We start from the raw sequence: 12,523 nt of genomic DNA, 5'->3' as shown, positions 1-12,523 counted from the left end.
TGGATGGGGAAGGGGTGAGAACAGAACTGAAGTAAGGAATCTGGTGAGGAGGAAGTAGAACTCCCAAAGAGAATGAACTCAAACAAACACACGCAGACAAAGTCGTGACTAGAGTCATTTCATTTATTGACTTTCCAAAGATGAAATAAAAAAAAGTTTAAACAGATGGACAAACACCTTACATGGACTATTTCTCTAAATAAACAGCATTGTATATTTGATCTGTCTCAATAAGATTTAACCTTAAAGTTAAATTAAACAGTTGCACATTCACTTGTTGAACTGTAGAGCAGTTCACAGACAGAAAAAAGGTATAATCACCACACAGTTACCACCATATATGTCTTATGATAAGGTGGTCTTTTTTTGGCAATATCGACAGTACTCAAAGTTAAACATTACTAGCACGTCTGTCTGTTTCTGGTCGAGTACTATGGCTTTTGTATGACTGCATTCACTGAATAGTCCTGTTACTCGGTAATAATAGTCATTATAACCTGAGGTTTACAGGATGGCAGTTGGTCATTATACATTTCTAATGGCTGTCACAACACCAGCATCACTTCAGTGATCCAACGTTTACCCTGTAGCAGTACTCAGAAACTAGAGGCTTTTTATTTGACCTGATGGGGTTAGTTTTTTTAGGCTGGATCGTGTTGTTGTATTGTATTGTTGTATGTTTAATTATGTCATGTATTGATTGTTGCTGCCTTCTTGGCCAGGTCTCCTTTGAAAAAGAGACTCTGGGTCTCAATGGCCTTTTCCTAGTTAAATAAAGGTTAAATAAATTATAATGACTTCAAAATGAGTGATAAAGCATTCAAAATATATTTTGTTGATATAGCCTGCTGAAGTTTAGAGTGAAATATAATGGTTAAGAGATACTATACAGGACATTTTGAAATTGTGAGTTTTAGGCACGGCTGTAAGTCTGAGGCAGTAAGGACTGAATTGGGCAGTGATCAGCAGTTGATTACCCTTATGGCTTAAATGCACGGCGGCCTTCCTGTGTGGACATTATTAGTGATGACGTGATAATTATCAGTGATAATGTAATAATATACTGTCTGTGATTCAGTGTTGTTGTCTGGAGGCAGAAGTCAAACTGGTGAGCTGAACTTAAACAGTAGCCAGATGATTACACACACAACCTAGGACCACTGACCAGTGCAGGTTCTTGATACTTTAACATTCTTGATATTCTGTTAAATATCGCCATCTAGTGGTCAATTATCACAACATATCATCAGATTCACATTATGAACACCAGAGCACATGACTAATTGTTTGTAGCCATGAATAATCTCACACACTTAAAGTGAACTGATTTTGGTTATTACCATAATTAAAAAAATATATATCATCCAAGCTTTTTTAAGTAATAGATATTCCAAACTGTCAGTTAGAAGAAACGGATCATAATAATAACCACAGGTGCAGAACTGATAGGAACAAAATGAGTATTAGAACAGTAATCTACCAAAAGACCAATAAAACCAACTCTGAACAACAAAAATAACTTGAAAAGTTTGTCTGTTTGGCTTTTCAAAGTTGTATTTGGCCCATAATGTAGTAATGAAACCTAACTTACAACATGAATCTGACTCATAGTAATAGCTGGCAGTTTCCAGTGGATAAGCAGACTGTTTTGGTTTCAGGCAACCCTCAGAGAACTAAACAAAAAATTTGTCTCATTCTCAAAATATTTAGCAACACATTGAGTAAGTGAATATTCACCACTAAGGCAATTTAAGTGTCTAAAAGCAAATCGGAATCAGTAACAGAAACTCCTCCTATCATATCAGATCATCTCTTGACAGATAGAGAATAGAGCTTCCCAAAAACAAATACCACTGAAAACATTGCAAACAATAGAGATAAAAATGTGTACAGAATTTCTGAAAGATCTCACGGAGAAAGATGCGTTCATTTGGAAGTTTAACAGTAAACTACAGTCTGACTCTGTCTCTCTGTCTGGGGCAAATATTGCATCTGTACTGGTCAATCAACCTTGCTAATAAACTCATCAGAATGACATACCATATGATGGAAAAGTTTGTATGGTAATACCGATCAAAGCAACTGTGTACAATAATACTGTCAGTCTGTCTTCAGAGGGTCCTGATGTTATGTGGGTGGACTTTTTTACCGCCCCTCTACTGCAGTCTTGGTATCAAAACTGGCTCCAGCCCCGAGTCTGAAAAACAAGACCGAAACACAGAGACAACATGAATTGCAATAAATAGGAAATATACCCTCTTAAAAAGCTATGTACTTGCATTGGACATTTATACTGTATGTAGCACAACCGGAGTGGTGTCTTTTTCTAAAGACACTGCAGTTAAGGCTATGTCCTCTGTCTGTTCTTCTCTCTCTCTCACCATGCATCTCTTAACTGGCTAATGAAGTCAAAATCTGATCTGAGTTTCTTCCACATGTCTGAGATCAGTATACAATGATATACAGACCAAATGTTGTTTATTTGATCAAGCAGTGATAGCATGAGTACAAATAAATCATTCCATGTCATACTACAAGACAATTCTCCAGAGGAACCAAGAGGCTAGGTAAAGGATTGATTCAACAGAACAGCAGGTGGCGCCAAGTACCATAATAAAAGTTTAGTAGCAGGGTTTTTTTACAGTGGAAATTAAGCAAAGCAAACCCCAGCCCACCCAAATGAAAGGACACAGACTACTAATAGTTTGTGCAGCTGTCAGTCAGCTAGTCAGCGAACCAGACAGACAATCAGTGAGAAGCAGCGGAAGCAGTGCAGGAAGGAAAGTCAGAAGTTCTAGATCAGCAGTAGCATTCCCTCTAAAGGCAGCATTCATCGAGCTCGCAGTGCAGTGGACTCACCTGGGCTTTCTATAAGGAACCATGTCTGAGAGAGGGACATCCTTGAGAGAACAAACGATCTCAGGGAGGAGGGTAGCTTCTGGTCTGGTACGTCGCAGGTACGTACGGGGAAAGTAAAGTACTGCATTCTTCTTTACGTTATAATTTACACGTTTACATCTTTTATGTCAGGCAAGCTATATTAGAAACTATCTGATGAGCGCTGTATGTATAGCATTAACAATACTGGCCTTATTTGCCTCTCATCATACTGTCACTGCCACTGTCACTGCAAAGGAGACACAGGACCAATGGGCTGAGCTTTCATCACAGGGTATTGCCCACCCCTGCTGTACAGGGGTGGGCAATCATTTAGTCTTGAGAGCAACATCGGGAGAAAAAAATTCAAAAGCAATTTTTGGGCCAAAGAGATGGTCGTCATTTGAACACGTATAGGTCCATTATAATTTCAACATACTTTCTACATAGTTTAGACGTTCAACAGTCGCCCCCAAATTATATTTGTTTTACTCAAACCTACCCCGGGTCAGATTGAACGGGCTCGCGAGCCGGATCTGGCCTGCGGGCTATATGTCGCCCACCTGTGGTGTACAGGTAGCCACATGAAACACAACAGAGGATTTATGTTATGGCTCCTAAAGTGTCTGTCTCAATTTATAATTTGACGAGAACTGACTCAAAAAGTTTAGTGCTGCTGTCAATGCTATCTCGGCAGCAGCCTTTCTAGGTAGAGCTTAGACCACTATATTAGTGCTACACTATTCAGACAGCGCAGCTTTTATCAGTGAAGTGCTAGGGTCCACTGCTAGCCCAGTGTGTTACAGTTGGTGGTGGTGAGTGGTAGACAGACTGGTAGAGCAGTCAGAATATTGCAGCAGGAACCAGATGGACAGACAGAGATACTGCAGGAGGGGACTGCCTGCCAAACCTCTTTTAGCAAATATTGGCAGGCAATCCCAGGATTTGAGGCTTGAAAATCCAAGGATTTGGTTATTAAGATATTATTATTGGACTCATATCCTTATTGATAGCTAGCATCACCTTGTTTCAATGCAAACCCCAAAATGTTGAGCATCACAAGGTACCGTGACGTCAAATCTGAATTTTTGGGGAAGCCTCTTAAAAGGGAACCGATTAATGGCGTATTGAAATTCAAAATGTTTCTTCCAGCTCTGCTCCCTGTAGCCTCCCATACGGCATCCTATATGATACTGACCACTATATTGAACACACGCACAATCAGTGGGATATGGCAAGCCCAAGAGTAGCAGCAGCTCCAGGACAGAGTAGATAGGGCCCAGTGCTGAGAGGGAGCGAGAGGGGAAAGGCTAGGTAAAGGGATAAGAGATTGGATGTTGGATAGAAGCGCGAGGGATGAGTACAGGAGGTATACTTTAGGTCTTTTCAAATCTGGCCCCTTAAGGCCAATTACACTTCTGGGTTTCATTCTTCCCTTCGAATGAGGGACGGATTTAGACCTGGGACATGAGATGAGTAAATGCAAATATCAGGTAGAAACAAAAACCAGAAGTGTTTTTCGGCCCTCGAGGACCATAATTGAATTGCCCTGCTGAATATACTAAACCCTCCCAGCCTTACGGTACGTACTTGACTCCCTTCTGCAGCTCCAGGTCTGATGAGAGCTTGGCGCTGCGCCCCTGCTCCTCCTGTAACCTCCTCCTCAGAGAGCGGATCTCCTGCTGGGCCTCTACCTTGATGTCGTTGGCCACCACCACAGCTGTCTGGAGGTCTGCCTGGAACCGCCGCCACTCCTCCGTCTCATCCTGAACACACACACACACAGTATACCATAAGCATTATGATTGTCTTCACATCATAGCAGTTACAAACCTTGACCATCTTAACCACCAGCAAAGCACCCGAAAGTATAAAACCACTAACAGTCAGATCACTCCTACCTTCATCTGTTTACTCAAGAGCTTCAGCTGCCTCTCCACTTCCGACTTCTGCTCCTCTAGCTTCTTGAGTTGGTCTATAAAGAAAGACAAATATGCCATTACTTAGAAAACAGCAACCACAGAATACATCCGTGAGAGGCGCATATCACAAGTGGAGGAACTGCAGCCATATCTTAGTCTGATTAATGTGTACAGTACATCTAACACTGCCTCTTATATTAGTGGTACTACATGGCTACTACACTGTGTACAAAACATTAAGAACACCTGCTCTTTCCATGACATAGACTGACCAGGTGAAAGCTACGATCCCTTATTGATGTCACATGTCAAATCCACTTCAATCAGTGTAGATGAAGGGGAGGAGACATTATTTTCAAGCCTGGAGACAATTGAGACATGGATGGTGTATGTATACAATTTAGAGGGTGAATTGACAAGACAAAATATTTAAGTGCCTTTGAACGGGGTATGGTAGTAGATGCCAGGCAAACCGGTTTGAGTGTGTCAAGAACTGCAACGCTGCTGGGTTTTTCACGCTCAACAGTTTCCCGTGTGTATCAAGAATGGTCCACCACCCAATGGACATCGAGCCAGCTTGACACAACTGTGGGAAGAATGGAGTCAACATGGGCCAGAATCCCTGCGGAACACTTTCGACACCTTATAGAGTCCATACCTTGATGAATTGAGGCTGTTCTGAGGGAAAAAGGGGGTGCAACTTAATATTAGGAAGGTGTTACTAATGTTTTGTACACTCATTGCATATATCCATTCAAATCGTGTTTCTCATTATTTGGTTATTATGCTTTATTGCCATCAGTTAAATCTGCATTGCTATATCCATAACTCGTACTTAATCAACATGTTGCTAGTCTCACCATGGATATATGCAATGAGTGTACAACATCTCCACTTCGCTGACCCTCAACACTGGGGCCCCACAAGGGTTGTGCTCAGCCCTCTCCTGTACTCCCTGTTCACCCACGACTGCATTGGCCATGTACTGCCTCCAACTCAATTATCAAGTTTGCAGACGACACAACAGTGGTGGGCCTGATCACCAACAACGACGAGATGGCCTACAGGGAGGAGGTGAGGGCACTCGGAGTGTGGTGTCAGGAAAACAACCTCTCACTCAACGTCAACAAAACAAAGGAGATGATCGTGGACTTCAGGAAACAGCAGAGGGAGCATCCCCTTATCCACATCGAAGGGACAGAAGTGGAGAAGGTGGAAAGTTTTAAGTTCCTGGGCGTACACACAGACAGTGTGGTGAAGAAGGCGCAACAGAGCCTCTTCAACCTCAGGAGGCTGAAGAAATTTGGCTTGTCACCCAAAACCCTGACAAACTATTACAGATGCACAATCGAAAGCATCCTGTCGGGCTGTATCACAGCCTGGTACGACAACTGCACCGCCCACAACCGCAAGGCTCTCCAGAGCGTCATCAGACTGCTAAACAGCAATCACTAACTCAGAGAGGTTGCTGCCTACATTGAGATCCAATCACTGGACACTTTAATAAAAGGATCACGCGTCACTTTAAACAATGCCACTTTAAATAATGCCACTTTAATAATGTTTACATATCTTACATTACTCATATCACGTGTATATACTGTATTGTATACCATCTACTGCACCTTGCCTATGCCGCTCGGCCATCGCTCATCCATATACATACATGTACAGTTGAAGTCGGAAGTTTACATACACTTAGGTTGGAGTCATTAAAACTTGTTTTTCAATCACTCCACAACTTTCTTGCTAACAAACTATAGTTTTGGCAAGTCAGTTAGGACATCTACTTTGTGCATGACACAAGTAATGTTTCCAACAATTGTTTACAGACAGATTATTTCACTTATAATTCACTGTATCACAATTCCAGTGTTTCAGAAGTTCACATACAATAAGTTGACTGTGCTTTTAAACAGCTTGGAAAATTCCAGAAAAGCTTCTGATAGGCTAATTGACATCATTTGAGTTAATTGGAGGTGTACCTGTGGATGTATTTCAAGGCCTACATTCGAACTCTTTGCTTGACATCATGGGAAAACCAAAAGAAATCAGTCAAGACTGATTCTGGTTCAACATTGGGAGCAATTTCCAAACACCTGAAGGTACCACGTTCATCTGTATAAACAATAGTGAGCAAGTATAAACACCATGGGACCATGCAGCGCCATACCGCTCAGAAAGGAGATGCGTTCGGTCTCCTAGAGATGAACGTACTTTGGTGCGAAAAGTGCATATAAATCCCAGAACAACAGCAAATGACCTTGTGAAGATGCAGGAGGAAACAGGTACAAAAGTATCTATATCCACAGTAAAACGAGTCCTATATCGACATAACCTGAAAGGCCAATCAGCAAGAAAGAAGCCACTGCTCCAAAACCGCCATAAAAAAAGCCAGAATACGGTTTGTAACTGCACATGGGGACAAAGATGGTACTTTTTGGAGAAATGTCCCTTGGTCTGATGAAGCAAAAATAGAACTGTTTGGCCATAATGACCATTGTTATGGTGTGACAGTGTGGAAAAAGGGGAAGGTTTGCAAGACGAAGAACACCATCCCAACCATGAAGCGCGGTGCTTTGTTGTGGGGGTGCTTGCTGCAGGAGGGACTGGTGCACTTCACAAAATAGATGGCATCATGAGACAGGAAAATTATGTGGAAATATTGAAGCAACATCTCAAGACATCAGTCAGGAAGTTAAAGCTTGGTTGCAAATGGGTCTTCCAAATGGACAATGACCCCAAGCATACTTCCAAAGTTGTGGCAAAATGGCTTAAGGACAACAAAGTCAAGGTATTGGAGTGGCCACCACAAAGCCCTGACCTCGATGCTATAGAAAATGTGTGGGCAGAACTGAAAAAGCGTGTGCGAGCAAGGAGGCCAACACACCTGACTCAGTTACACCAGCTCTGTCAGGAGGAATGGGCCAAGATTCACCCAACTTATTGTGGGAAGCTTGTGGAAGGCTACCCAAAACGTTTGACCCAAGTGAAACAATTTAAAGGCAATGCTACCATATACTAATTGAGTGTATGTAAACTTCTGACTGACTGGGAATGTGATGAAAGAAATACAAACTGAAATAAATCATTCTCTCTACTATTATTCTGAAATTTCACATCCTTAAAATAAAGTGGTGATCCTAACTGACCTAAGACAGGGAATTTTTACTCTGATTAAATGTCAGGACTTGTGAAAAACTGTATTTAAGGAGTATGTCAACTTCTGACTTCAAATATACATATTCTCACTCACCCCTTTAGATTTGTGTGTATTATGTAGTTGTTGGGGAATTGTTAGATTACTTGTTAGATATTACTGCACTGTCGGAACTAGAAGCAAAAGCATTTCGCTACACTCACATTAACATCTGCTAACCATGTGTATGTGACCAATAATATTTGATTTGATTTAACCAAATAAAATAACTCAAACAATGCATACTGACCGCTACACATATTTAGTTCTAACATAGTTTTTTACTAAACTGCACAAACAGGTCTGTAGGACAGAGACAGATGTGCTCGTAATAAAACCGGGATAGAACTGCCTGCGTCTGTCTGTCTGTCTGTCTGTCTGTCTGTCTGTCTGTCTGTCTGTCTGTCTGTCTGTCTGTCTGTCTGTCTGTCTGTCTGTCTGTCTGTCTGTCTGTCTGTCTGTCTGTCTGTCTGTCTGTCTGTCTGTCTGTCTGTCTGTCTGTCTGTCTGTCTGTCTGTCTGTCTGTCTGTCTGTCTGCCTGCCTGCCTGCCTGCCTGCCTGCCTGCCTGCCTGCCTGCCTGCCTGCCTGCCTGCCTGCCTGCCTGCCTGCCTGCCTGCCGTGCTAAGGATCATGGTAGGGAGACAATCTGCATGTTATCTCAGCATTAAGGGCTCAGTGGGAGAGAGCCTCTAATAGACCTAACCACCTAACCAGATGCCAGCCAGCCAACCTGTAAAGTCACAGTGAATCAGTGGAAAGCCCTGCCAGGCCAGTACTCAGACATCTGTATCTGTCAATGTAGTGGAGCTCAGCAGTAGATCTGGTTCTTCAGACAGCAGCTCCAATTTGTCAGCCCCAGCCGAGAGACCTTCCTGTTCCCCTCAAACAGAGCCACACTGGTGATGAACTCTGAATAAGCCCATTCCTGGACATTTTTTTATATTTTGAGTACATGCTATTTAGTCCAGGTGTTGGCTTAATCTTGGTCCGGGAAACCGGCCCTATGTGTTTAAGGAGTGCTGTGCTTCTGTAATAAGTAAAAACCCCTGAGGTTAGGTTGAGGACAGTTGATGACAGTTGTACTCTCCAGGTAGAGGATGGAGGTGGTAGAGTAGTAGAAGACTGGTGATATACAGTGGGGAAAAAAAGTATTTAGTCAGCCACCAATTGTGCAAGTTCTCCCACTTAAATAGATGAGAGAGGCCTGTAATTTTCATCATAGGTACACTTCAACTATGACAGACAAAATTTTTAAAAACAACTGAAAATCACATTGTAGGATTTTTTATGAATTTATTTGCAAATGATGGTGGAAAGTAAGTATTTGGTCAATAACAAAAGTTTATCTCAATACTTTGTTATATACCCTTTGTTGGTAATGACAGAGGTCAAACGTTTTCTGTAAGTCTTCACAAGGTTTCCACACACTGTTGCTGGTATTTTGGCCCATTCCTCCATGCAGATCTCCTCTAGAGCAGTGATGTTTTGGGGCTGTTGCTGGGCAACACGGACTTTCAACTCTCTCCAAAGATTTTCTATGGGGTTGAGATCTGGAGACTGGCTAGGCCACTCCAGGACCTTGAAATGCTTCTTACGAAGCCACTCCTTCGTTGCCCGGGCGGTGTGTTTGGGATCACTGTCATGCTGAAAGACCCAGCCACGTTTCATCTTCAATGCCTTTGCTGATGGAAGGAGGTTTTCACTCAAAATATCACGATACATGGCCCCATTCATTATTTCCTTTACACGGATCAGTCGTCCTGGCCCCTTTGCATGATGTTTCCACCCCCATGCTTCACAGTAGGTATGGTGTTCTTTGGATGCAACTCAGCATTCTTTGTCCACCAAACACGACGAGTTGAGTATTTACCAAAAAAGTTATATTTTGGTTTCATCTGACCATATGACATTCTCCCAATCTTCTTCTGGATCATCCAAATGCTCTCTAGCAAACTTCAGACGGGCCTGGACATGTACTGGTTTAAGCAGGGGGACACGTCTGGCACTGCAGGATTTGAGTCCCTGGCGGCGTAGTGTGTTACTGATGGTAGGCAACAGGTGCAATTAATACAGGTATCGAGTGGAGGACAGAGGATCCTCTTAGAGAAGACGTTACAGGTCTGTGAGAGCCAGAAATCTTGCTTGTTTGTAGGTGACCAAATACTTATTTTCCACCATAATTTGCAAATAAATTCATAAAAAATCCTACAATGTGATTTTCTGAAATTTTTCTCCTCATTTTGTCTGTTATAGTTGAATGGTACCTATGATTAAAATTACAGGCCTCTCTCATCTTTTTAAGTGGGAGAACTTGCACAATTGGTGTCTGACTAAATACTTTTTTGCCCCACTGTATACACTAATTAGGGAACGTACGCTCTAGGTCCAGGATGGTCTGGTTGGTGTGGAGGTGGACGGCTCTCTGCTGCTCCACCTGGTCCTCCAGCTCAAAGATGGTCTCCTTCAGGTCCTTGATTTGGCTGTCGGCCTGCTGCCCCCCCTTCTCCAGGGCACTGACCTGGCCACTCAGCGCTTCCTCAAGCCTTACGGCTCGCTCTGCCACCTGCTTGCACTCAGCCTCAGCCTGGGACAGAGTAAGACATGATCTGATTGGTTAGTCACATGGCGAGACATAGTAAGAGATGACCTGATTGGTTATCACACATAGAGCCATTTAAGAGATGGCCTGATTGGTTAGTCCAAACATCCTTCAACAGGCCTCTTTCTACAGGTGCCCTGTTGGCTGCCACCATAAGATGGCCCTGTGTCTGTAGTGACAGTGTACCCTCTTTTTCAATGTCCGTTCATGTACCTGTTACCTTTATATTAAACATGAAAGGAGAATACAAAAGGCCTTTATATAAAGCAGGTGTGACTGCAGAGGTTCGACAGAATTAGGCCTATTGTACTTCATTTATCATTCCATGTCCTCAGAAGTTTTGTGATTGTATTAGACAGTTAATTCGTAAATCTTCGCCTAATCACTAGATAATTAAGGGTTACTTAACCATTAACACATCTAAACCACCAGACGTCCTCAAGTCTGGGCATGTGTGCGTATCACTTAGCATAACTGACAGTGACACATCCCTTATTGTAACCACAGCCTTAGATCTGTATGACACTCTGACTGTAACTGCTAATACTCTATTGTAGTCTGACGTAATAAAAGATAAAAAGCTGTTAAAAGCTGTTGGACGTCAGCCCTGCCAGTGTCCACAGAGACTCATTGGCACAAGAGTTTAGTAGGAACTCCTCTAAAGCCAATCTGATAGCATAGCCTACACTACAGTGTAACTGGCTGCTGGGTAAAAAGGTGATGATGAATCATTGATTTTACAGTTTAGTGTCTCGAGCCCCTGTCTACTGCTGCAGGTAATACACTTCCTGATACACTATTGACAGTAACCTCAATCACCCATGCATTCCCTACTACAGATGTAGCATCTTCATTTGATCATCCTGTTGCAGGAGAACTTGCAATGCAGGAAATGTTTAACTTCTAGTGTATTTGAGGCTTTAAGTTTGTAATTTCCACTTTTCAATTTCAGACGTGAAAAAATCTATCAACCCCTAGAAGAATGTAAATTGATTATAATCCACATAATTATTCACATTTCCTGTTGCTGCAGGATTATTTCTACTGTAGCAAACTGGCTCAAATGATCTAAAATGGCACTGCAATGGAAAGCAGCCGTTTATCGGGCTCTTGACCAACCCTATCATTGTGTGTGTTTTTTTGTACATAAAGTTTCCGCCATCGTTTCCAATGACCGAAAAGAGCTTCTTGACATGAGAACAGTGATCACTAACCTCAATTTGGATGAAGATTTCTACTTCAATGAGTCAGAGGCGCAGGACATAATGCTCACTCTGGACCAGACCCTAGTCCCGAGACTCGAAAAAGAAAAAGGCGGCGCAAGAGAGGCCAACGTGAGGGCTACCTGATGAAACTATGTCGGCGAGTACATAAACCGCCTCTACCCTGAATTCAATTGGCGACCGTACAAACACTGGAGAACCAACTGGACGAGCTCTGTTCGAGACTATCCTACTGTATCAACAGGACCGGAATAACTGTAATATACTGTGTTTCTCAGAGTCGTGGCTGAACAAGGACATGGATAATATACAGTTTCTTCAGAAAGAACTCACAACCCTTGACTTATTTCTAATTTTGTTGTGTTACAAAGTGGAATTAAAATGGATTTAAATGTCATTTTTTTGTCAATGATCTATACAAAATACAATATTTTTTAATTAATGGGAAAAAAACCACTAATATATCTTAATTAGATAAGTGTTACAACACCTTGAGTCAATACATGATAGAATCAGCTTTGGTAGCGATTACAGCTGTGAATCTTTCTGGATAAGTCTCTAAAAGCTTTGCATACCTGGATTGTACATACAATATTCACACATTATCCTTAAAAACATTATTCAAGCTCTGTTAAGTTGGTTGTTGATCATTGGTAGACAGCCATTTTCCAGTCTTTCCATACATTTTCAAGCTGATTTAAC

General features: G+C 42.1%; 1 protein-coding gene across 3 annotated transcripts in view; it reads right to left on the bottom strand.

Annotated features, from left to right (window-relative positions):
- LOC109892746 (cytospin-B) overlaps window positions 1–12,523 on the bottom strand; it is a 165,013-nt gene that overhangs the window by 53,483 nt on the left and 99,007 nt on the right. For all 3 annotated transcript variants that reach the window (XM_020485495.2, XM_020485496.2, XM_020485497.2), the window contains 3 exons: window positions 10,376–10,583; window positions 4,779–4,852; window positions 4,468–4,643 (listed from right to left, as the gene is read on the bottom strand). In XM_020485495.2, coding sequence (XP_020341084.1) covers window positions 4,468–4,643; window positions 4,779–4,852; window positions 10,376–10,583 — 458 coding nt within the window. The remainder of the gene's footprint in view (window positions 1–4,467; window positions 4,644–4,778; window positions 4,853–10,375; window positions 10,584–12,523) is intronic.

Source organism: Oncorhynchus kisutch, linkage group LG6 (genome assembly GCF_002021735.2).
Source record: "Oncorhynchus kisutch isolate 150728-3 linkage group LG6, Okis_V2, whole genome shotgun sequence".
Classification (NCBI taxonomy): Eukaryota; Metazoa; Chordata; class Actinopteri; order Salmoniformes; family Salmonidae; genus Oncorhynchus; species Oncorhynchus kisutch.
Note: the sequence above shows the minus strand (reverse complement) of the source record. Positions and strands in the feature narration are given on the sequence as shown.